Source organism: Suncus etruscus, chromosome 2 (assembly GCF_024139225.1).
Source record: "Suncus etruscus isolate mSunEtr1 chromosome 2, mSunEtr1.pri.cur, whole genome shotgun sequence".
Taxonomy (NCBI): Eukaryota; Metazoa; Chordata; class Mammalia; order Eulipotyphla; family Soricidae; genus Suncus; species Suncus etruscus.
The window spans coordinates 37,941,361-37,968,356 of NC_064849.1; the positions used below are offsets into that span (position 1 = coordinate 37,941,361).

At 38.2% G+C, this 26,996-nt stretch overlaps 2 protein-coding genes across 2 annotated transcripts in view; one reads left to right on the plus strand and one right to left on the minus strand.

The window, feature by feature from the left end:
- The first annotated feature begins 4,425 nt into the window (after nucleotides 1-4,425).
- Nucleotides 4,426-17,010, plus strand: GNPNAT1 (glucosamine-phosphate N-acetyltransferase 1). The gene is made up of 6 exons (XM_049767593.1): nucleotides 4,426-4,601; nucleotides 10,389-10,556; nucleotides 11,328-11,390; nucleotides 12,749-12,876; nucleotides 13,679-13,740; nucleotides 16,333-17,010. Exons 2-6 carry the CDS (start codon nucleotides 10,403-10,405, stop codon nucleotides 16,478-16,480), a joined length of 555 nt encoding a protein of 184 aa, XP_049623550.1. The 5' UTR covers nucleotides 4,426-4,601; nucleotides 10,389-10,402; the 3' UTR covers nucleotides 16,481-17,010.
- Nucleotides 17,011-22,584: 5,574 nt separating this feature from the next.
- STYX (serine/threonine/tyrosine interacting protein) overlaps nucleotides 22,585-26,996 on the minus strand; it is a 37,343-nt gene continuing 32,931 nt past the window's right edge. The window contains exons 10-11 of the mRNA XM_049767551.1: nucleotides 26,685-26,778; nucleotides 22,585-23,269 (exon numbers count right to left, since the gene is read on the minus strand). Of these exons, the coding sequence (XP_049623508.1) occupies nucleotides 23,196-23,269; nucleotides 26,685-26,778 (168 nt within the window). The 3' untranslated portion in view covers nucleotides 22,585-23,195. The remainder of the gene's footprint in view (nucleotides 23,270-26,684; nucleotides 26,779-26,996) is intronic.

Sequence of the window (26,996 nt, forward strand, 5' to 3'; positions counted from 1 at the left end):
CTCTGTTTTACTATTTGTCCCTCCTGAAATTCTTTTCAGTGATATTAGGCAACAGACCTAAGACCCAAGTGAAGGCAAGGACCTTAGAGTTGGTGCCAAGATGACCTTTGCCAGCCTGGACACCTGTAACTGTATGCTTTGGACAATTCAATGGTGTGGTCAAGGTGGGCCAAGAGGGTAGGCTAAGTAACATCCTTGCTATTAGAGCTACTATATTATATTATAGCTCCTCATCAGCAACACTAGTCAGGAAATAGAATTAGTAATCAGAACACTACTAACAATATCCAAAATATATAAAAAACTTGCACCACTTAATAACAACAACAAAAATAAATTTATCTCATTTTTAAATGGGTTAGATTAGAACTGATTTGAATTTTTAAAGGTTTTCTTTAAACATTTTTTTTTTACTTACTTAGAAAAGTTTTCTTTTGGTTTTGGGCTACACCCAGTGACACTTAGGGGTTAATCCTATCTATGCACTCAGAAATTGCTTCAGGCTTGGGGGATGTTGGGAGATCGAACCTCAGTTCGACCTAGGTTAGTACATGCAAGGCAAACGCCCTACTGCTTGCGTTACTGCTTGGACCTCTAGAAAAGTTTTCTAAAGACATCCAGATGGCCAACAGATAAAGGAAAGGTACTCAACATAACTAATCATTAAAGAACTTGCAAGAAAAGGTGCTTAATGTTACTTTTCCTTAGGAAACTACTATCAAAAGGGCTACGGGCTGAAAAAATAGTACGTTGAGCACTAGTGGGCTGACCACAGGCATATCCTTGTCCTCAGAACATCTTGTTACTTTGGGCATGAAAGAACGCTTCTGACTGTAGGAAACTGCATCAGGAAATTGTTCTGTAAATCACTACAATACCACCTGCAAACAATGTTTCTCTGCTGTATGGCTAGAAAAGGCTTCTAGTCCTGGCTTCTGGTGCAGATATTTAGAGAGATGGGTTTTAGCACTGGAGTGCCATGTTTCCTTCAATAAAGTTTATTCAGTCTCACCTGTTAGCCTCTTGCAGTGTACTCAATCTATCTAATTCTTCCTTTCCTTTAATCTAGCCTTTTCTCAATTCTTTTTCACCCAATGCCCTCTGCAACAGCAAAAACCACAATAAGATATGACCATAGACCTGTTAATATGCTTATCATTTAAAAAAGACGATAAATGAGAAAATGCTGGGGAAGATGTGGAGAAAAGGGAACCCTATGAAATGAAAGTGGGACTATAAAGTTACAGAGTCACTATGGAAAAAAAGTACACTAGTTCATTAAAAAATTAAAATGGGTTAGTAAAGAAAATTACATACACTGCACACAATGAATCATTCTACCATAATAAAATATTGCTAGGCAAGAGAGATAGTACAGGAATTAAGGTGCTTGTCTTGCATCCTACTGAACCCAATTCATATCCCAGAATGACAAATGATTCCCCAATACTGCCAGGGGGTCAATACTGAGCACAGAGCCATGAACAAACAAATTAGTAATGTAGCTATTTGCTACATCCATAGATACTGTGGTCATTATTGCAAGTGAAACAAATTTAAGTCAAAGAAAGACAGATATCGTATATGTCAGTTATATGCACCTTCTAAAAATTTAAAAAGGGCAGAATCCTAAAACTCACAGATAGAACAGTTTGATGGCTGTCTGAGGTGAGTGGTGAGCAAAATGGGTGACTGTGGTCAAAAGTTACAAACTTCCAGGGGCCGGAGAGATAGCATGGAGGTAAGGCATTTGCCTTGCATGCAGAAAGTCGATGGTTTGAATTCTGGCATCCCATATGGTCCCCCCCCCACCCCCCACCCCCCCCCCCGAGCCTGGCGATTTCTGAGCATAGAGCCAGGAGTAACCCCTGAGCGCTGTTGGGTGTGACCTCCCTCCCAAAAAATAAACAAAAAAAGTTACAAATTTTCCAATTATAAGATAAATAAGACCTGGACACATAATGTTCTGGACACAGCAGCTATGGTTAATAATACACAGTTACTATCTAATTGAAAGTAGCTTAGAGAGGAGATATTCAAAGTTCTTTATACTAGGAGAGGGGGAAATGTAGGTGTGGAGTTAGATGTCAGAATTCCTTGTGTTAATCACTTGCACTATGTACTTCTATTAACATACATATTTCATACTATTATGTTATATACTCATGGAGAGACAGAAATGAAAGGCTCTGATCCATCTTTTTTGTGGAAGACCCAGTCTGTTCCTGGAACATGTCCAAGCCAGTATGCTCCCAGTGATGAGAGATTGCTATTCCCTGGAGGTGTTTTTATGAAGTTTTATGCACAGAACAATGCACAGATCCTATATGTTCATTTTTTGTTTTGTTTTGTTTTTTATTTTTGGGCCACACCCGATGATGCTAAGGGGGTTACTCATGGCTATACACTCAGGAATCGCTCCTGGCTTGGGGACCATATGAGATGCCAGGGATTGAACCCAGGTCCGTCCTGGGTCAGCTATGTGTAAACCAAACACTCTACCTCTGTGCTAGCTCTGGCCCCAAGAGCCCATCTGTTCTTAATCAGGTCTGTGATTCCCATAGATTACTCATCTATTCCTAGATCGTTTTTAATTTTGACCACATAACTATCCTCCCACCATTACTCAGGCAAGTATACTCTTGACTGCTAGCAGTTACCTCTGTAATGAAACAAAAGTTTTTTACTCTGAGTCTCAGTTCTTTCTCCAAGATTGTTACTCATTAGAACGGGATCTGTTGCACAGTAATATCTAAAACAAATAAGGGACTAAGAAGTATTTGGAAAAGTTGATATTTGGAGACTTTTCAATATTTTGAGATAAATTTTATAATTTGTTGTTTCACTCTTATTAAATTTATTTTATATGGTTCTGTTACTTATGAAAAACTCATGGGCTAAAAAGTCTGATTTGAAAGTTGAGCGATTTTTTTTTATAATTAAGTAATATTTATTTTACTTATATGATCTTATTTCTGTGTGTATAAAGGTCAAGTGTGAATGCTATCAGCCTCGTCAATTTATAAAATGAGAATACATGGGGCTGGAGCGATAGCACATCGGGAAAGGCATTTGCCTTGCATGTGGCTCACCCGGGTTCAATTCTTGGGATCCCAAATGGTCCCCCAGGAGTTACTCTTGAGCACCTCTAAGTGTGGCCCCCAAACAAAACAAAACAAAAATGAGAACACCTGAATCAGTAAGATGATTTAACTGAAATTTAAATTTTAGAAGCATAAAAAAATTCTGGTAGAGCACCTGGCATTGAGTATTGTTTGAAAAACAATACTGTGTAAGATGCTGGTTAGAGGGGTTAAGGCAGTGCACAGACAAGTTGGGTTCAGTACCCAGTACCCAAAAAAAGTCAGTCACGCACTTCCCAAGTGATCCCTCAAAGTCTGAGCACTTTGTTTTGTTTCCCTTGGCCGGCTTCATGCACATGGTGGGGTGCAGAGGTGAAGAACGGGGGTCAGTGTCCAACGGAACAAGGACTGACGGTGAAAGACGCTGAGATCGCCCGGCTTTGTGTAGATTGGTTTTTGGGGATGGCCCCAAACCAAACGAAGAGTAAGATAATTAGGAATTTTAGTGAGTTGAAATTGTACGAAGAAGGGCTCTACTAGCTCCTTGTAAATTATGCAACATCTGAGGGTGCTTCTTAGTTACATAAGACACACACATGCTACTCCAAGTTTTGATGCCTTGATTAAACGTGTTTTTCTCCCTTTCTCAACAACAGCCTTGGCATTTTAGTTCACATAATTCAATGTGGTGGGGTGCTGCTGTGTACTGTATACATTTAGTAGTATATCTGTTATATTTACTATATATGTAGTAGCATATACACCTACAATTACCAGCTAGAAATTGTTAATAACTCTTCTCCCCAATAAGGGAAAATGTTCCAGTGAACAGGCCAAAATGTCTCCTGGGAGACAAAATCCTGCAATTGAGAACTAGTGTCCTAACCCCCAAGATAAGAATGAAAAAAAAAACAACAGTTTGAAGAGTTTAATGAAGCATTCCCAGCTCAGAAAGGTCAGTGACTCAAAAACTGGAAACAAGGAACTTCCAGGAATCTTTCAGTGAGTAGCCCAATTGAGTGAAAATTCTAGGGAACGCAGCACGTGACGCGGATGAATTAAAGTGAGATTCGGAAGCCGGAAGAATCCTAGAAGCCCACAGAAACCACCAGTGACTGCCACCGCTCCAGCCAGCGATGACTTTGCAAGCCTAGAGAGGCCCTGACTCCTGGGCGGAGCCCCAAGAGGCTCCGCCCACCTCTCATTTATAGCCGCCGGAGAAGGCCACGCCCCTCTGTCCGGCCCGGCCCCACCCCTCGGCCCGCCCCCGCCGCGCCTGCGCCCCCGCCCGCGCGTCCCGCCTGACGTCAACATCCCGGGGCGGGGGCCGAGCTCTGGCGTTGGCGGTGCCACGTCCGGGCTGCCGGTGGCGGCGGGCGGGCGGGCGACTGTGCAGCGGGAGGTGGCAGCAAAGGAGGTGGGGCTGCAACCGAAGCCGGATCCGGATCCGGGGCTGAATACCCGGGTGCGTGTGCTTGGAGGGCCTCGGAGAGGAGCGCCGGCTTTCCGAAAGAAAGGGTGAGGGGGTCGGGGAGCTGCATTGGGGGCCCGGGGAGGTGCTCGGGGCCCGAGGTGGGCCCTGCATGCTTTCGCCTTTACGGAACAGGTGTGTGCGGGAGCGAGGGAATGAAGGAAGCAAGGAAGGATCTCGTCCAGGGGGAGACCTGGGCGCGATTTCCCTTGGCCCGCTGCGTGCACATGGTGGGGTGCAGAGCTGAAGGACGGGGATCAGTGTCCAAGTGGGGCTGAAAGACACTGAGCGACCCCGGCTTTGGGGTCGAGAATCGGGCGTTCCACCCTCGCTTTTGAATCGCCCATCCAAACGCCATCCTCACTGCCCCCCCCCCCCACGCTGTTCCCGGGGATCCTGTGGTCGCTGGAGGGGATGCACCTGAGAACAGCCCCTCCTGCTCTCCCTGCTTGCTTCCCGGGGTTTTCTCCGGGAAAGAAAGGGACCGTCTTTGTCTCTTTCCCAGGACTTCATCCCTCTAGGAATGCCAGTGCTGTATTGGTGAATGTTTATGTCGACCAAAAGAACCCAGCGTTTTGTAGGAAGTGACAGCGGCATTAGTGTTGTTAGGTTGTCCAATGGGAAATCAATGGACAGATCTGGGGGTGTTGATGATATGGGTTCGGAATTTCTTGGAGTAGGGGTGGAAGTCAGCTACCTGTCTGGTCTGATTGCCATCTGTCTCCTTGACTACCTCGGTCGGGCTTACTCGGCTTGGTGACAGGTGAACTGCGATGGCCTCAGTCCCAAGTGCACACACTGTTAGCTGTGTGCTACCTTGGAGTCGAGCTCCCAAGGCTCTGTGGGCTTCCGCTTCCTACACGGGGAAATGGAAATACCTAGAATTTTAGGGCTCAAATCATCGGAGTTTCCTTTGGAAAAAAAATCTTATGTGGCTGGAGTGATAGTGAATTGGGCACTTGCCTTGCACACTGCAGACCCGGGTTTAATCCCCCAACATTCCATGTGGTGTTGAGCCTGCCAGGAGTAAGCTTTGAGCACCACCCGGTGGCGCCCTCCCCCCAGTCTTAAGTGTCAGTGCACAAATGAATAAATATGGCTATTTAAATCAGTGAATGAAGTGTTCTTTAAATTTAGATTATTATCGAAGATGGTTGCAACATGTATGTAGAACCTTGAAGACCACCCCCCACCTTATTGCCTAGTACCACCATTCACCAATACTAGGCAGTTGAGATTTGATGTTAGAATGTGCTTAACATTTTTGTTATCTTTAAATTTTTTATTCCCAGTGTCCCAGATGTTACTTGTTGATCTTAATTGCTTGCTCCTAGAGGCAGCAACTTACTGCACTGGAAAACAAATTAATGAAATTGTTTCCAAAGAATAGATTAATGGAAACTGATGTGAAGTTAGGAAAAATGAATGTTGGTGTATAGTTTTGAGATTAACACTGGTGCTGTTTAGGAATCATGTTTTCTCCGAGATTTTTCTGAAATAAGACCTCAGGAAAAACATTTCACTGCTTTATCAGTATTCATTCTATTGTATTCGTCTATTGTAAGTGCATGCTACTTTAGCAGATAAAGCAAAATCTTGATAAATGTTTAAGTTTTCAAAAAAAAATTAAGTCTTTAAAACCCAAGGATAAATGGTAACATTCAGCTTCAGACAACTGCACTTCTATTTACTGACATTTTTAAGTTTTGCAATACCTGGGGGCACTGCAAATGTATGATGTTGCAATACTATTGTTTTGTAAACCAAATACATTTATTTTAGTCTTTGCTAAAAGTTTTTTTTTTGAGGGGGTCACACCCGGCAGCGCTCAGGGGTTACTTCTGGCTTTACTCTCAGAAATAGCTCCTATCAGGCTTGGGGGACTGATTATACGGGATGCCAGGATTCAAACCACGGTCCTTCTGCATGCAAGGCAAACGCCCTACTTCCATGCTATCTCTTGGGCCCCTTTGCTAAAATCTTAAAAGATTTTCTTTCAAATCACTTCTTACTATCACTTGTAAGCATATTAATTGCTTATTGGAATTTTACTTTTGAGGTGTTTAGAGGGAAGTAACCTTTTGGGAAGGGGGGAATCAAATCAGGGTCAGCTAAATGACTATGCAAAGCTAGTTATTTACTTCCTTACTTCCTGTATTATAACTTTAAGTATAGTTATTTGCATAGTAGCTCATAAGAACATTTTTTTCAGGGGGATTTGAGGGCCACACTTGATGACTCTCAGGAGGTTACTCAGGGCTCTGCTCAAGAGTTATTCCTGGCAGGCTCGGGATATGGGGATTGAACTGGGGTAGTATGTGTGCAAGGTAAAGGTACCTGCTGTGCTATTGCGCCGGCTCTCATATGTACATCTTATTAATAATTTGATTACCCAGCTAATAGATTTTATTTTCTTGGTAGAGGTATGTGGAAAGAGGGATCCTAGATATCAAATCAAGGGCTTCCCACATGCAAAGTTCACACATATGCATACATGGGGCCCACCAGGAGATTTTTAGGTAAGTTCTGTGTTGCCAAGGACCAAGTGCTGCTGGAGCTTCTCCTGGCTCTAACTGCTGTACCATCTCTCTGGCCCCTTGGATTTTCGCTTATACCCAACATAGTTTGTATTTTGATTAGTCTGATATTCTTAATATAGTGTTGCTAAAATTGCATTCTTTTTATGCCTGTGAATCTTTAGTGCACAAGATGTCATTAATGCATCTTTACTACTGGGAATAAAATCTACAATCATGCCTGAATGAATGCATATGGGACCGAGGATATGGCTCAAAAACCCAGAATACAGGCTGGCGTGATTAAGATGTCTGCCTTGTGCGCTCGCCTAGAACGGACTGTGTTTCAATCCCGTCAACCCATCTGGTCCCCCAAGCCAGGAGCGATTTCTGAGCGCATAGCCAGGAGTAACCACTGAGCGTCATCAGGTGTGGCCCAAAAACAAAACAAAACAAAAAACAGAATACATGTTGTACATTGGAGTGCCCGAGTCTATTCCCAGCACTATGTGGTCCATGAATCATGACCCTGAACCAAGAGTAACTCCTGAGTATTTCTGAGTATGGCCTCCAACCCAAGAATGACTGCATAACTATGTAATAAACGATGCTTTGTTGCAGTGTTAGTAAGAATTTCAAGAGAGACTATACTGTAGCAATGGTGCTGATCCTTATTACTTGGTTTCATATTCTAACTGTTCCTTATTGATTCTGTTACCCTGTTACTTGTCTACTTCCTGGTAAATGACATGGGGATGATAGCCATAATAACTATTATCTTTTCACTATAGTTTTGAGAATTAACAAAAAGCATATTAGGCAGTATCATTTCTTTCTATAGCCATTCGTGAACTGGGACAATCTGGTTACAGAAAAACAGGAAAATATTAGTGTTTATTGTTTGCCATTCCTTAATCCTAGCCCTTATGAAAATTAGAACTTAATTAGTCCTAAGCACTACTAAGCACCAGATGTAGTGAAGTCTCTGGTTTGATCTCTAGGATTCCTCTTTTCACATACCTTCTCTACCAAGAAAATAAAAAAGAATCCATTAGGCTGGACAATTAAATTACTACTAAAATGTTCTTATGAGCTACTATGCAAAATAACTATACTTAAATTCTCCACTTCTGGAAATTATACCTTGCAGTTTCCAGGATATATTTAATGTAAATTCCACCAGTTATCTTACTAATCATCTGAATTCCTTTCTGAATTTTCTTTAAACTTCCTAGCTATAACTGTAATAGGATGAACATGAAAATGAAAGTGTATTACTATAATGTACTTGATACCTTGTTTTCTGGTCTCTGCATTTTATGTATACATCCTGTTTTGGGGTCTTACCCTGTGGGCCTTCAGGGTATGATATGCAATGCGAGGGGTTGAACCAGGATTAGCGGCATGCAAAATGGATAAACTCTCTGGGGTCTGAGCTACAGCGCAGTGGTAGGGTGCGGCTGACACAGGATGGACCTTGGTTGATCCCAGGTGTCCCATATGGTCCCCCAAGCCAGGAGTGATTTCTGATCGCATAGCCAGGAGTAACCCCTGAGTGCCATTGGGTATGGCCCCAAAACAAAACAACAATAAGTGAATAAACCCTATACAATCTCTCCAGCCTTTTTAATGTACATATCTTATTTTACTAGTATTTATTCTATTGGGGCCAGAGCGTTGGCGCAGCAATAGGGTGTTTGCCTTGCACATGGACAGACCTCAGTTGGATTCCCCCAGTGTCCCAAGCCAGGAGCGATTTCTGAGTGCATAGCAAGGAGTAATCCCTGAGTTTCACTGGTGTGGCCCATAAAGCAAAAAACAAACAAAAAAACTTTATTTTATTGTTTATCTGCTATCTAAAAAAGCATTATTCAGAAAAGAATATACCCCCCAAAAAACTCTGGCCCAAATGATAAAAACGTATGCACTGGTGCCGGAGAGATAGCATGGAGGTAAGGTGTTTGCCTTGCATGCAGAAGGACGGTGGTTCGAATCCTGACATCCCATATGGTCCCCGGAGCCTACCTGGAAAAATTTCTGAGCGTAGAGCCAGGAGTGATCCCTGAGCGCTGCCAGGTGTTACCCAGAAACAAACAAAAAAAATGTATGCACTAAAATTAACCTATTTTAAAAATTTTTGTTTTGAACAGAATATATTCTTTAATGGAATTATGACAATCACCGTAATTATTTCCTTTCTTTACTGTTCTTAGAATCAAGGATAGTGTTGATAGCCTAACTAGCTCTTCTAAGGAAAGAAATTCTCAGTAATCTATGTAATGCTGACTTCTCTATCCAAAATGCTACCTTTTCATTTAGCATAAACAATAACCTGTTTTTCTTTGCATAGCCCTGGGACATACCATAGTTCCTGATTCATGAATTAAAAGGGAAGAATATTAAGACTTTTTAAACATGAATCTCATATTGCTTATTAAAATGCATCTTGTTAAGCACTTGCAGTGTGCCAAGTACTTATTGTTGATTACTTACATACAGCAAATAACTTCATCTGTCCAGTAATTCCATCTCCATTTTATTAAACAGGAAGCGGATTCTTTGAGTTTAACTATTTTAGCTACGACAAAGTTGACATTTGAATACCAGGCAGACTTAATTCCAGAATTCATATTTGCCATGGTTTATGTCCTAGCTACATTATTTTTTGTGATCTTGAGTTAATTATCTATTTCTGCAGTTCCCATCTATTGAGATAATCACTACTAATAATAATACTAGTAAGTCATAACGCAATTTCTTTGAACAAATGCCTGGCATATAAGTGCTGAAAAGCCTTACATACTGCAGCATAACATGGAAAAATTCAGATTTAGTCAAGTTTCAAGAGATGCTCTGTTGCAGGAGGGAAGGAAGAGATGCTTTGTTGCAGGGGGAAGGACTCACAGGACTGCAATTCAGGCCCTGTATGTGTATGCGGTTTGCAGTCCTGCACCGCCAGTAGTACATGTAGCTCTGGTAGCCACATAGCACCACTGCCAACGTGCACCTTCCCCTCATGTTTGCTTGAAAACATATTGTAATTTATGAAAATAAGAAACATCTAGTTAATAGGTTAATTGTTCTGAGACCCACCAACTTCCAATTAAATTAATTTTTAAGTTTAAAGCTTCTCACTTGCTCATTGTTTTAATCATGAATGTCTGTCTAGTAGTATTTGCTAAATTATTCAGGATAGGCTAACGTATCTTGTCTGTCTTGGTAGATTTTTTTCCTAATATATGTGTGTATATATATATATAAGATACTTTATCTAAATATGATCATTTTCCTTCTATTAACTGCCTTAACATTTTTTAGACCTTACTGGAAAGATGAAGCCTGATGAAACTCCTATGTTTGATCCAAGTCTACTCAAAGAAGTGGATTGGAGCCAGAATACAGCTACATTTTCTCCAGCTATTTCCCCAACACATCCTGGAGAAGGTTTGGTTTTGCGGCCTCTCTGTACAGCTGACTTAAATAGAGGTATGCCTATGTACATATTACTATGTACAAATTATGGATAGAATGATAATGAACACAACCATTCCCCCCACCACCACCAAACACTATGATTCCATGAATTCTGCAGACTTTGATTTTTAAAGTGACTTGTCTGAGGCAGTCAATTTCAGTGTATATGTATCATGGCAAAGACTAGATAATGAAATATTTTATGCAAAGACAAAATATTTCAAATGACTTGAATATATGGCATTGCTATTATTTTAATTAAAAAGCCACAGACTTTTCATGAACGGGCAATTATCATGTGTGAGAACACATAAGGAAGCTGTGTGAGGAATGAGTAGAGAGAGAGTATTCTTTGAATAAAATGGAAAGTTTTCTTTTTGCGGGGGGGGGGGGGGGTTGGTTTGGGCCACACCCTGCAGTACTCAGGACTTATTCCTGGCTCTGCACTCTGGGATAACTACTGGTCTGCTGGGGAAATCATATCGGGGATTGAGCTGAGGCTGGCTAGGTTTCTTTAACATCAAAATGCCCCCCAAATAATCGTTTTTATATTTGGTTATCAAAAGCTTTAATAAATGTCTTCTTGGTAGAAAATCTTAAACTAATTTCAGTTTGCGTGTATAGATAATTTAAGATAATTCATTAGTGTATCATTTTAAGATAATTCATTATGCAAGCTTCTGCTAAAAATATTTCCTAGAATCCCACTAGCTTCATATATGGGTCTTTAACATATCTTCTATGTCTTCTAGTCATAACTTGAAATCTCTTTTTCAAAACTAGGTTTTTTTAAAGTACTAGGTCAATTGACAGAGACTGGAGTTGTCAACCCTGAACAATTTATGAGTAAGTACTATAGCTTTCTTTTTCCTGAATGAAGTGAGGAAAATGATTAAATTTTTTAGAGTTCTTTTGAATATATTTGCATTTTTGTTAAAAACCCTGGAAATTACTCATTTAACAAATGTTTAGAATAGTGTACTTTATTATACCAGTAGTCTTGATATCAACCCAATTATATCAATTACTATGCTTTATTGTAAACTAGAACCTAGGTGGCAGATATAGAAAGTTTATTATATTTACTTTTATCTGGTTAATCACAGTAATTCATCAAGTAAAAAAAAGTAAGAATATAATCCGAAGGGGTATTTTTTTTGTTCTTTTATATTCAATTTTAAAACATGTAGATATTTTATAGTGCAACCCGAAAGGAAATCAAGTTCTTCTGTAGTCTAGAATTTTATTTTTATTTCTCCATTTCTAGGATAATCTCATAATGTCATCATTTTTATTCTTGTCGTTTTTCTCCATAAAATTTATCTTCTGAAATTCTATACCTCTATAGAATGTGAAAATAAACAGCAAAATAAAATGAGGTTGTTAGGCTCTTTATTACCAACTCCTCTTTTCATGGATATCAGATTCAATGAGAACATGTTTGAGCTCTAGATCTATTAAAAATCAAATTGAAGGGAAACTATTCCGTTCTTGCTATTGAAGCAAAACTAATACAAATTAAAGAATGGTGTCATGTAAACATTTTCTCGCCTAAATTTGAGACTTAGTTGTTTAAATATCTAAGGGTACAGGCTAAACTTTAAATTGATTTAAATTTACTAAAAAAATATCACTCATTAGTGTGGCAACATATACTATTTGTATTATTCATCTTCAGTAGCTATAGCAGTGACAGCTGTGGCTCAGTGGTTGAGAGTCATAACTTGGGGCCGGGAGATGGCGCAAGAGGTAAGGTGCCTGCCTTGCCTGCGCTAGCCTTGGATGGACCGACCGAGGTTCGATCCCCCGGTGTCCCATATGGTCCCCCAAGCCAGGAGCGACTTCTGTGCGCATAGCCAGGAGTAACCCCTGAGCGTTACCGGGTGTGGCCCAAAAACCAAAAAAAAAAAAAAAAAGAATGAGAGTCATAACTTGCAAGTGTAATGTCTGGGTTGGATCCCCAGCATCACATTAAAAAAAAAAAAAAAAAAAGCCTTCTTTCTAGTTTTTAATTTGCAAGTACAGTTCCTAAATATATGGGCCATATTCCAGTTGCTGTCTCAACTACTTAGCCACTTTTAAATATTTTCTTTAGAAGTAATGTACAGATTAGCTATAAATAGACAGCAATGAAGTTGGCCTTTCCTAATATTTTTTGGCAACTAATAAAATTTAATACCTACTACCTGTTTTCCAATTTGCAGAATCTTTTGAGCATATGAAGAAATCTGGGGATTACTATGTTACAGTTGTAGAAGATGTGACTTTAGGACAGATTGTTGCTACAGCAACTCTGATAATAGAACATAAATTCATCCATTCCTGTGCCAAGGTATGTTCACATTCTTACCATTGATATGAATGGGTAGTTCAATCCCTGGTACCCTATGTAGTCCCCCAAGCCCTACCAGGAGTGATCCCTGAGCACCACTGGTAATGCCTAGCCCCCCTCCCCCTACCTCCACCACTAAATTAAAAATCCTTGGCATGTTTTCTGTTAGATATTATGGGGGTTGGATGGGGAGACTTAAAAGGTCTGGGGGCCATACCTAGTGATAATTAATTTAGCCCAAGACTGTGGGCCATCCCAGTGGTGGCTTGAAGTACCTAATGCATATGGTGATAGGAATCAGATATTTCTGGCACAACAGGCATGCACTTTAAGCTGTCTCCTTGGGCCCAAATTTTTCCAAAGCTTCCATTATAGAAATTACTAAGCTATATTAGAATATTTTAAAGTGTTATTTTGCAAGAGTAGGATAATACTCTACTGTCTGTCCTGCCTCAAGAAATTCCCTTTCAACTACCAGACTGAGAAATGAGCCCCTGACCCTCTATACTACTGCTCCAGCCCCATGAGCCCCTGACTCTCTATACTACTGCTCCAGCCCCATGACTACATTTTGATAGGAATGCTTGCATGGGCAGGAAGTTTGGAATACAGACAGAAAATTAGGATATAAGGTAATTCAATGCAATTGGATTTTTGTGAAATTCTACTTCATGAATCAGTAAATTTTGGACAACTTGTTCTTTTTTTAGCAAAAAAAAAAAAAAAATATATATATATATATATATATATATATATATATATATATATATAAGGTACATGTTTAATCTTTAATTCTTTCCAGAGAGGAAGAGTAGAAGATGTTGTTGTTAGTGATGAATGCAGAGGAAAACAGCTTGGCAAACTGTAAGTAGGCAGAAATAAGGTAACCCTGATAAAACAACTATTCGTTGTTATCCCCATTTAGAGTATCTTGCCAAAATACTAAGTATTTTTCTGATTGTAGTTCATTTTTGATGTCATTCCCTATGAATCTTGCATGGGCAGAAGTTTAGCATACAGACAAAAAATTAGGATATAAGATAATTCAATGCAATTGGACTTTTGTGAAATTCTACTTCACAAATCAGTAAATTTTGGACAACTTGTTGATTTTTTTTTTTTTTTTGGTTTTTGGGTCACACCCAGCAGCGCTCAGGGGTTACTCTTGGCTCTACACTCAGAAATAGCTCCTGGCAGGCTCGGGGAACCATATGGAATGCTCCACCATCCTTCTGCATGCGAGGCAAATGCCTTACCTTCATGCTATCTCTCCGGCCTCAACTTGATTTTTTTAGCTAAAAAATAGATGAGTAAATTTAACAAATTTACTAATTTAATAATTGCACTCCATAGATGAGTGAATTTAATAAAACATTATCTTAATGACATTTCATACTAATAGGAAAAAAAATACTGGCCAAGTGATTCACTCTAGTTTCTCATTTAAAAATAAAACATATACAGTATGTGTAACAAAATAGTTATGTATTAATAGTTTAAAATAGGTATGCATTGTATTGATAGTCTATTATTCCAATAAATTTCAAGTTGTTTTTTGACTTTTAAGAAAATCTCAATATTGGGCCTGCACAGTGGCGCACAGTGGCGTTTGCCTTGTAAGCAGCCGATCCAGGACCAAAGGTGGTTGGTTCGAATCCCAGTGTCCCATATGGTCCCCCGTGCCTGCCAGGAGCTATTTCTGAGCAGACAGCCATGGGTAACCCCTGAGCACCGCCGGGTGTGTCCCAAAAACCAAAAAAAAAAAAAAAAAAAAAAAAAGAAAATCTCAATATTAAGCATCTTCTATATGCTAGATGTTATCTGGATATTTAGGATGCATCAGCTTTAGAATAAAGCAGTCTACTTTCTACTATTCCATTCCTTTAGTCTTGCCTTTCATGTTTTTGATGTAATTGCCTCACCAAAGCACAATCAGTACCCCCCACCAGAATCCTAATGTCACTTCCGTTCTACCTCTTCATTCCTCTACCCACCCACTAGCTCTTATTTTGTATTTCTGTATACCATAGAGGAGTGAGATTATTTTTTCCTTATTTCACACAGCACATATACCTTGCAGTTCCAACCACAATTATGCTACAATTGCAGCATTATATGATATCTTACTGCTGAATAGAAATGTGTATAGGCACAACTCCTTTATTCAATAGTTTTGTTTTGGGGTCATACCTAGCAGGACCCAGGGGTTACTTCTGGCTCTGCCCAGAAATCGCTCCTAGCAGGCTCAGGAACCATATGGGATGTCAGGGATCGAATCTGGGTCAGTCACGTGTAAAACAACACCCTACCTGCTGTGCTATTGCTCTGCCCGCCCCCTTCTTTTCTTGGACATATGGATTGCTTCTGTATCCTGACTACTGAACTAAGCACTACAGTGAACATAGATGTGCAAAGGTAACTTTGTGCTAATATTTTGTTTGGAGGACAGATGCCTACTGGAATCACCAGGTCAAATAAGGAACCTGATTCTTAATTTGTTGTGCAGTCTCTAAAATGTTTTCCATAGATTGAACCAGACCACATTCCCAAAGATTAAACAAGACTTCCCCTTTTCACCCCATCTCTATCAGTATTGATTATTTCAGTCTTATCTGTGATTTTTACTTGCATTTCCTTAATAGTTAAATCAAACATTTTCTGTATTGTTATTGGCTACCCATACAATCCACCTCTTGAAGTGACTATTCATCCCCTCTCTTGCTTTTTTGTTTTTGTTTTTTTGGGCTACACCCGGTGACACTCAGGGTTTACTCCTGGCTATGCACTCAGAAATCTCTCCTAGCTTGGGGAGACCATTTGGGATGCTGGGGGATTGAACCACAGCCCGTCCTAGGCTAGCAAGGCAGACGCCTTAGAGCTTGCACCACCGCTCCAGCCCCACCCTCCCTAACTCATGATGGGGTTTTAATATCTATTTCCTACAAATAATATAGTTTTAGAAATGACAAATAACAAAGGTAAACTTACCGATTTTATAAATTTCACTGCTCTTAAACAGTTTGAATAAATTTAGAAGAGCTTAAAAAATAATGTTGGGGGCCAGAGCAATGGCACAGCGGTAGGATGTTTACCTGCGTGTGGCCAACACCGGACAGACCCAGGTTTGATCCCTGGCATCCCATATTGTCCCCTGAGTCTGCCAGAAGTAACTTCTGAGCACAGAGCCAGGAGTTAACCCCTAAGTGCCGCCGAATGTGATCCAAACTCCAAAAAAAAAAAAAAAAAAATTTAGGTTTGACTGTCTTTAGTGCATCCTCCTTTTGTAGTAACCCCAGAGAGAAAAAATATTATGTATTTAAATTAATGCTGGGAAAGGATACAATCTAAACCTAATACTACTGTAAACATGAAAATGTTTTTTTTTACATATTTTCATATTACACTAATAGAATCCATTTTTATTAACACTCCTATGGCTTTTTCTTTTAATTTCAGGTTATTATCCACCCTTACTTTGCTAAGCAAGAAACTGAACTGTTACAAGATTACCCTAGAATGTCTACCACAAAATGTTGGTTTCTATAAAAAGTTTGGGTATACAGTTTCTGAAGAAAACTACATGTGTCGGAGGTTTTTAAAGTAAAAATCTTTTAAAAGAGACATGTCAAAGAAGATAATGCAACTCTTCCTTGAGTCAAAATGTTTTGTTGCACCCAGTGATATCCATAAATAGTGGATTGGAAGAAAATTGTAATACAAGGATGATATTTAGACTTTGGGTTGTTGGGGCATTGAGCTTAGATTACAAATAAATATTATAAAGGGGATAATTTTTAACCAAAGGAATATATTTTTAACTTGAATCTTGCATTGTATTTTTCTAAAGTTTGGCTTCATTTTTTGGCATCAAAGTCTATTCTTTATTGCTTGTTTAGAGTCTTTTCATTTCCATATACTATGTGAAGCTGGAAAAATTGATATATTTAAGGGCTGGAGTGATAGTACAGTGGGTAGGGCATTTGCCTTGCACACTGCTGACCTAGGTTCCCATATGGTCCCACAAGTGATTCCTGAACATAGTTGAGTGTGGCCGTCAAACAAAAACAAACCAAAAACAAAAAAAGACATTTAAAATGTTATACTGGCAAGTAACCTGGTCAGCTTCACAAAGTAGAAATGAAAATGATCTCTTGTGACTTTATACATGCATCTGAAAGTTTATATATTCTGGTGTATCAATGTTCACGTGAAATCATTTGCTTAAAAATCTATCAAATATGAGGTAGTCTCAACAGCTCACTGGCAAATCCTGGCATATTATGTATTTCTAATCAGATGCCTCATCTTTTCATGGGTGTGAAGCCTATTACAGTTAATGAAAAAAACATTACAAAATTGAGAATATTTAAGATGTACTGATTTTATTATACATAAACTTGATGGAAGCTTTTCTATTTAATGTGATCATAATGGTACTGTTCTGGTCACTATCCTATTTTGATTTAATTTATTTTAATTTTTAAGATAAAATACTTTATTAATGGCTCTAATTTTTTGCATTCTGTGTTACATTAAACTTGTTCATATGATAACTTGTGTCAGATTCCTATTTCTTTTATTGAGTCTTCTATTCATACCATGGTTCATAAAACATTATGCACTCTTTTAGAAAATGAACTTGGAAAGTAAAGAGCACTTGTTCCAGTTACCCTGTGGACTCAAACCTTCCTCAGATGATTCCAGATTTGAAACAGCTCTAAATGGAAAACTTTCACCATAGAGAGTAACACCGTTACTGTTGACTTGTGAGTTTAATTCATCTAAGTGAAAAAAACTAACTTAAAATTGGGTGCTTTGGGCTGGAGCAGTTGAACAGTGAGTAGGGTGAATGCCTTGCACACAAGCCAACCCAGGTTCAATTCCCAGCATTCGTACAGTCACTTAAACACCATCAGGTGCAGAGCAAGGAATAACCACTGAATACTGGTCCAGGTGTGGCCCAAAAACACACACATGCCTTTTCAGGGCTTAAAAGTTGCCTTTTCAGGGCTGGAGCAATAGCACAGTGGTGGGGAGTTTGCCTTGCACGCAGCCCACTCAGGACTGATCTGGGTTTGCTTCCTGCATCCCATATGGTCACCAAGCTTGCCAGAAGTGTGACCATGAGTGCCACCAGGTGTGGCCCAAAAGACTGATTTAGTATTTAAAACCCAAAATAAGAATCCAGATAGGGCTTATGAGTGATAAAACACATGATTTTAACATGGCTCCACAAACATAGCTGGGTTTAGTTTTTGTGCCCCCATCAACCTGAACACTCTAGCTGAAGGCCTGAGCACCCACACAACAGGCACTCACCTAGAGTACTCAAACACATGCTGCTGGGCTTAGCCTTGCTAGGAATGGCCAGTCTTAGGTATAGCCCCTACAAAACATTTTAGAAATCAACCTAATAAAATGTGAAACTAAATGCCTCCTGCCTTTTAAACAATATGAAGTTAACTAGGGGCTGGAGTGGGGGCGCAAGTAGTAAGCCTTGCCTACGCTAGCCTAGGACAGACTGTGATCCAATCCCCCAGTGTCCCATATGGCCCCCCAAGCCAGGAGCCATATCTGAGTGCTTAGCCAGGAGTAAACCTGAGCTTCACCGGGTATGGCCCAAAAATCAAAAAAAGAAAACAAAAAAAACAAAAACACCCTCCAAAACTCCTCATAAGGCCCATATGTGAATAAATCCTTGTATTCTTCAGATCTTAAATCCCCTCTATAACAAATGATTCTAAGTAAGGTGTATAAAAATTTGACATTGGGGTTTGAGTGATGATAACACAGCAGATAGGATACTTACTTGGACTGCAGTTGCTAGGTTCAATCCCTTACATTAGATATTCCCTTGAACACTGCAGATGTGACAAACTCCCAACCCTCAATAAACAAAATTCTGCCTGCAGAGCACATATATTTTTGGCTTCCGTTAACTTGATTTCCTATGCAATCTGAATAAAACTGAGTATCAAAATAACTACTTGAAATTGATTTATTGTGGCCCTATATTTTACACATTTGTATTCAATAATATAGTAATCATAGATTTGATTGTAAGGAGATGTAGAAACCAGAGCAATAACACAGTAGGGTGTTTGCCTAGCAAACAGCTAACCTGGATTTAATGCCCAGCATCCCATATGGTACCTTAAGCACTGCCAGGAATGATTCCTGAGCACAGAGCCAGGAGTAACCTGAGCACCGCTGGTGTGGGCTCAAAACAAAGCAAACAAAAAGACCTAAGATGTCATTTATCTTTAATGTGTTAGAAGCTGTTCCGTGGATAACATCTTTCTTTTAGATATCGATTCCCGTAATCTCAACTACTAGTTCCAAACTTAATTCTAGCAATCCTTAAAATGTACCGAAGATCGAATTGGGCATTCTATGTATTAATGACCTTGATTTTTGTGTAATGAGGATGTATTTTTAAGATACTACTGTGTAAGTTGTATCACTTAGAAGAGAAACTAAAGTTCAGAAGCAAAGCAATATAAACTTATAAATATAAAATATAAATATAAAATATAAATATAAAACTTATAAATAAGTTTTTCAATCTCTTTGAGGTATAATGGCACACAGTTTTAATACAACCACCAATCGTCACAAAATAATTTAATACTTTGTGCCTGGGCTAGCAGCATCTTGCACTGTGACATTCCTATACATACATAAGCATTGTATCCAAATACAACTGGTAAAAGCAGAGTAACTTAAGCAATTGCCTATACAAAGTTAAATAGACACTATAAGATATTTTTATTCTTGAATCATTTTTGCTGCATAGTAAATTGCAATTACATGTCAGTATAATGTTACTGATCTGTAGAATATACTTTGAACTGTGAGGTATGACAACTCCCAATGAAAGAGAGCTAACATGTAAACCTGAATATTTTGAGTGATTATTTTTAGCTGCCATGAATGGGTAAGACAAAAAAAATCCAGCATTCAAAGACCCAAGAAACATTTAAAAAAAAATTAAAACAACTGTCAACTATTTCCTATCATTTTCTCAATGGAGCATTGTTGAATGGACAAAGGAAAAGTAAATATTGAAGTGAAGCTAAGACAGTTATGGGATTATGGATTTAAATTATTTTGGAAAAAATATCAGTCAGGTAACTGCTCATTTACTTTACATCAAGTTGAGATCTAGATATATATAGATATACATCCCAACTTTCTAATTCAAGATTGCCATTAAATAATTCTAGTTCACTTGAATTACCATGGTAATAAGACAATTAGGAAACATTTTCTTAAAAAGGACATGCTTTACATTTCCCAACATTACTTCTAAACTCAGATGAAGCACAAAATCTCCCAAAACAAATATTCTGCTCTAAAGGTGGTTGAGATTTGGTAGCAAAAGCTTTCACGGTTTAATATTTCTACCACAGGGTAGAAGATACAAATAAAGGTATCTGCTGTTTTAAAAAAAATCTACTAGATAATATTAAGATGAACCCATAAACTGAAATTAGGAATACTGCCATTTCAGTTTAAATATTTCTAGTATAAGTTTCATACTTTCAATATAGACAGTAAAGCAGTTTCCTATATTTTGATGCAACTTCACTTTAAAATCTGTGACCAGGTTGCACTTAATATTTAAAATTGGGTACTTTGTTGTTTTACATTATTCAAAACCCTGGAAAATAATTCATGATTCATAAGATATTATAGTTAAAAAAATTAGTGGGTGGGGCCAGTGAGGTGGCGCTAGAGGTGTCTGCCTTGCAAGCGCTAGCCAAGGAAGGACCACGGTTCGATCCCCCGGCGTCCCATATGGTCCCCCTAAGCCAGGGGCAATTTCTGAGCACTTAGCCAGGAGTAACCCCTGAGCATCAAATGGTTGTGGCCAAAAAAAATAAAATAAAATAAAATAAATTAGTGGGAACAAAAGAATCATAAAAATGGAACCGAGACTAGGAATAACTATTTGAGTATTAGATGGAAGAACAAATTCAAGATAAAACAAACTTACAATGAATGACTTCAATTCGTCCACATCAATAATGTACTCAAGATAATAATCCTTTTTTCTTGAGTTTGTGAGAGACAATCTTTAATATACAGTGCTGGGCAGGCACTTCAGTGACAACATAAAAGTTACACATTAGAAAAGAATGGAAAATTACCAACTAAATTAATAAGCAAGCCTGTATTTCTGGCCAGACAACAAGAGGATATGTTTATATATAAGGTTTTAAAATCTTAACTGCCTCATTTGAGAAACCGAATGTGGTAACAATGAAGATTCTTTTAAGTAGAGTTTCTGCTTAAGGAAACATCATCGATTATTACACTGCAATAGAGATCTTTGCTACCCAATCGTAAGTGATCTATATACAGGAAAGCTATGTAATCTGATATTTACCAATTGGAATTTCTAAATACTCAATGCAGATACACTAGACCATACCAAATGACCTAATCACACAACAGGTACTAGACCACACTGGGATTAGAAGTATCTTAATCTCAGAGTGGCAAAAAGGGAAAGGAAAAGGAAATCATAATTGGAATACCACCTGGGTAATAGGAATTAAATCTTAATTAACAGAAATTCGAATTCATTTCCAGTCTCTCACTATGAGGGGGGAAAATAGCCACTTTGTTTCTTTAAACTATATTACTACATTCAAGGGACTAGTAAATCAAAACAAGCAACTTAGTATAAAAAGTTACTTGCTTACTACCTGTTGGTACCAAGGGAATATCTGAAAATCATTCCAGTAAAGCACCTGGAGAGAATTGAGGAAAGTGAGACACAAAGTAATTGTTTGTCCTACCCGAAATCAACTATAAAAAGTTAAAAAAGAACATTCCTCTCCTCCCACATATATTAGACTCAAAATAGCAAAAATGGTTTTTTTTTTAAGATTATATAAATAATAGGGAGAACCAAGGATCCATAAAATGTCTTTGCTAATGCAAATTATGGGGGAAAATCAGGTGAACTCTATAAAGAGATAACTTTAAAATACATGCGTATCCCACAAATCACTTTCCCCATTAAATACATTTTCAAAGAAAATATTCTGTCTGAGCCAGAATAATCTCACAGAATCATTAAGAGAACATTAAAGAAGGAGTAAATGTTCCGTATTCCAAATAATTTACTAAGGTTTCTTTAAACCTCATACTTTGTTTAAAAACGTTTATAGTTGAAAAAATGAAAGATGTTAGATGGTTCACTGTTCTACATACTAATTTAGAGGCCATAAGGATTACTTCCTTTTTTAAATGATACAAGGCACTTTTCTTTTTGGGGCTTCATTTAGAAAAAAATAGTGCTACATTAGTTTAGTGTATTCTACTTAGAACCATTTTGAATCAAAAAAGGGCTAAGAAATTCCAAGAAAAAAACATTTAGATTTTTAAGAAATGCAAATAAGAAAGTCACCTGAAAACCTAAAATTTTCCATGTTTATTTTTTTAGCATCTGGTGCTATAAGTGAAATATCTTCCTTTGTTCATTAAACTGTGTTTTTTACTTTTTTTTTTTTTTTTTTGGTTTTTGGGCCACACCCGTTTGACGCTCAGGGGTTACTCCTGGCTATGTGCTCAGAAATCGCCCCTGGCTTGGGGGGACCATATGGGACGCCGGGGGATCGAACCACGGTCCTTCCTTGGCTAGCGCTTGCAAGGCAGACACCTTACCTCCAGCGCCACCTACCCGGCCCCTGTTTTTTACTTCTATAGAACAAACAAAAAGGTTGAAAGAAAATAGCTGGGTAATGCCATGATTTAAAGATTATTATTATGGGCTCAAGTTTAAAAGAACTAAATTATTAAATTACACTGAAAAGAATATAGCAGATTCCTGCATTTGTTAATGTTTCTGTAAGAGGCTCCATTATAAGTGAACTTTAAAGGTATTTTTTTAAATGTAACATTTAGAACACAAAATGAATTTTTAGTAAACTTTAGGAACTTCTTATTATAAACTACTCAGATTTAATAAACAAAACCCCCTAAATTGCATTTTGTTTAAAGTAATAACTTTATATCATACAAATAAATTTCAAGTATGAAAGTGCATTATTGCAATAATACCTCTTTGCAAATCCAAAATTCTTGGTTTATAATAAAACTGTAAAGTTAAAAAAAAAAAAAGGAAAACCATCAGTGCCAGCTATGCTAGAAGTCCAACATATTAAAATGTTGCTGCTCATCAAGTTGCAGAGAAACACATCTGGAAGCAACATGTAATTTAAACTACTGTGTTTTTACCATTTTACGTTATTATTGTCTCTAGCATTTCTCCTTCTTAAACAGAAATTCATTCTCTGTTGCTTGAGTCAACCATTCTGTGCTGTTGCCACTTGCATATTTCCAAAATCATCTTCTTCTTCATATGTTCTCTTCAAACTTCCTAAAGAATTATTACAAAATACATATAATCTGGAATTCAGTTTATGTTACAATGTCTTATAGCTAGTAAATTTTATTTTTCATTAGTATTACCATCTATATTCTAAAAACGGTCTGGAGAAATAGTATATAAGGTTAACATGCTTGCTTGCCTCGAATACAGCTGACCTAGGTTCTACCCATGGCATCCCATTTGGTACCTTGAGCACCTCAAGGAAAAATTCCTGACTACAAACCCTAAGCATTGTTGGATGTGGCAAACAACAATTCACCCTTACCACCACCAAAATTAATCCATAACAAAAGAAAAAAAGTATAAAATCATCATAGTTGACTTTTAGCAAGATGGCAAGTTCCAAGTAACGTATTTTTTTCATGATAGGATGGATACATAGCCCGTTTAGAGTGAAATTTCTTAGATATTGCATATAATATATGCTAATTTTTAGAACCGTTTGAAAACTAATTTGCTTGTTCTGGGATCACACCAGCAATGCTGGGGCTAACTCTGGACCCTGTACTTAGGGGTTACTCCAGATATATGCGGAAACCATATGATGCCACGGATCAAATCCGAGCCTGCAGCACACAAAGCATGTACTAATTATAAATAAGCTCGTTGAACCATCTCTCTAGCAACTCAGAGCTATATCCAAAGTTAAAAATCAAGAAATTTGATTCAACAGAGAAAAAAACTTCAGGAAATAAAATAGGAATGGTCTATTGTTATTTGCCTGACAATGGTTAATACCATAAATTTATGCCATTAAGTTGTGCCAATTCATGGTAACAAAGTTAATTCAGAAGACTGATTCCAAACATTTCAGTATCTCAAAGACTAATAAAACAAAAATGTAATATCAAGACAGTGGACTAATCAAATGATCAGCATGAAAACTAAGTACAACTAAATGATTTTAAGATAAGGTACTTATACTTAAATTCTACTAAGGATAGTACTAGACAATTTTTTTTTAATTTTATTTTAGGGGTTGGAGAGATAGCAGAGCGGTAGGGCATTCACCTTGCACACAGCTAATCCAGGATGGACATTGGTTTGAATCCTGGCATCCTTTATAGTCCCCCAAGCCTGCCAGGAGCTATTTCTTAGCACAGAGCCAGAAGTAACCCCTGAGCGCTGTTGGGTGTGACCCAAAAACCTAAAGTTCAGAAGGACCTTTAATAAGAAACTTTTAGTTTCACTAAGGGGCACTGGAGTGATAGAGCACAGCTGGTAAGGAACATGTCTTGCATGCAGCTGACTTGGATTTGATCAGAGTCTGAGTCCATTTATTTTTTGCTTGATTTTTGTTTCTCGACTACATTCTACTGTGCTCAAGGATTACTTCTGGCTTTGCTCTGAGAATTATTACTCCTAAAGGGATCTGGGGAACTATAGACGATATTATGCCTGCATAAAATGCCCTACCTGCTTCACTACTCTATGTATCCCAATCTCTGAATTTAAAGCCAGGATTAAGCCCTGAACAATACCAGATCTTTCAAAATAAAAATCTTATAAATTAATCCTGGAGGCTTCTATACAAGAAAAATACCCCCCCCCCAAGTAATAAGTTCAGCCACAATATGGCAAAGTAAAAAAAAATTTGTAGACTAAGCCAATATGGGTCAGAACTATATTGAGATTAAGGGGATTATTAAGAAAGAAAAGAAATTTTCAGTGTTACTAAGAAAAGGGATCGTTCTGAATTTGAAAAGTGATCAGAGGTGGCAGAGAAGGGAATAATGTGGATGGGCATACCTTATATGTTATTATAGACAGGGGTTGGCAACCCATGGCTCTAGAACTGCACGCGGCTCTTTTGAAGCTTTGCAGTGGCTCCAACAGCAGGGCAGATGGGGGGCAAGGGGAGGGGAGGCTCAGGCCCAGTATCACTTAAATATTTTAACTGGTTATTAATTTGCGCAAATATATGTTTTACATTGTTATATAAAAAAGTTCTTTTTTTAGGGGCCGGAGAGAGCACTGCCGAGTGTGACCCCAAAACAAAAACAAAACAAAAAACTTTTTTTCTTCAGATAGCTAAATGCATGATCCTGTATATAACATTAAGATAAGAAACAATGTATGCAGTGCTGTATTTGTTTTAAATGTCCCAGTGGTTTTGCAGGGTTTTTTTTGTTTTTTTTTTAGGTTGCAGTTTTTTTTTTCCTTAAGTTGCAGTTCCCAGTTTTTTTTTTTCTTCTTTAGGAAAGTGGCTCTTTAGGTCTTAAAGGTTGCCAACCTCTAATATAGATAGTACATTAGTAAAGAAAGCTAAACTTGTGAATGCTCAATTTTGCAAGTCCAACAATAACTAGAAAAACAACCTATTCTTTTGTAAGGCTGCTTGTAAAAAAACATAAAACAAATAACTATGGGGGTGCGGAGTGATAGCAAAGTGGTAGGGCATTTGCCTTGTACGCGGCCAATCAACAAGGGACCCGGGTTCTATCCTCGGCATTCCATATGGTTCCCAGAGTCTGCCAGGAGTAACCCATGAGTACCACCTGGTGTGGTCCCCCAAAACACCAAAACAACAAAACAAAAAAATTATGGGGAAGACAAGAAAATGAGTTCTCTAATAGAATAAAAAGAAGATATGGGTAAAGAGAAGGAAAGTTCTAAGATTTTGAGAGTGTGCCTGGATCATTATTAACTAAATATTAGTAGGGATGTTCTGAAATGGGAAGAAGAAAGGAATAAAATACTGATAACAAGGGGGAAAACCATGGTTTTGGGACCAGAGGGCTAGCACAGTGGGGAGGGTATATGCCTTGCACACAGCCAACTTGGGTTCAATCCCTGCATCTCATATGGTCCCCAAGCCTGTCAGAAGTGATCCTGAGTACAGAACCAGGATTAACTTCTGAGTGCACTAGGTGTGTACCCTCCAAAATGGCTGAATTATGTTCTTAATATTAACATCTTATTTTAATAAGATAACCTAAGTATACTTTCTCAAGACACCTCTTAAAACAGCTTGTATTTATAACAGTTAATTCAGTTTATTCTAAAGACTTAACACTTAAGATTCAAGAGAAATGCAATTTTTTTTAGGCTGGAGAGAGAGAACATGGGTTAGGGCACTTGCTTTGCAAATAGCTTTGCAATAGCCTCGCCACCCTATATGGTCCTCTGAATTGCACCAGGAATAATCCCTGAGCTCAGAGACCGGAATAAGCCCTGAGCATCACCAGTTATAGACCCTGCTCCCCCCAATTTGATATTTTAAACAGATATTCTAATTAACTAATGAAAGCTCAATGAACATTTATAAACTTAAAAATGAAAATTATTTTGTTTTCACTCAATAATCTATCCAAAGCATTCTAAGAATTTTAAACAAGGCCTCTTCTCAATCATTCTATAAATGCTTTTCTCCCCAACTTTCTCTAAAGTATAGGATTCTTACCTGTGGTACCAGAATGAACAGATAATGACCTTTCTATCTGGAGTGGTGACATCATCTGTATTGTTAATTTTGCAAGGTAGATGGCTTCATATTCCTAAAAGAAATAAATTTGAATATTCATTAAATTATTAGCTACCACAGTGATTAGTGTATATGTTAACTGATATCCTTAGCTTATATTGAATAATCTGGCACCATATTGCTGTAAGAAAAAAGAGGCTTAAAATTTCTACTTCTTGGGATCATAGCAATAACACAGCAGATAGGGCCTTTAACTTGCACACAGACGACCTGGGTTTGATCCCCAGCATT

Bases quoted from the DNA above. Each gene is read 5' to 3' on its own strand.
- GNPNAT1 (XM_049767593.1), top strand. From the start codon at position 10,403: ATGAAGCCTGATGAAACTCCTATGTTTGATCCAAGTCTACTCAAAGAA. The intron at 10,557-11,327 runs GTATGCCTATGT...TTTCAAAACTAG, and splicing joins TACAGCTGACTTAAATAGAG to GTTTTTTTAAAGTACTAGGT. The intron at 11,391-12,748 runs GTAAGTACTATA...TCCAATTTGCAG, and splicing joins CAACCCTGAACAATTTATGA to AATCTTTTGAGCATATGAAG.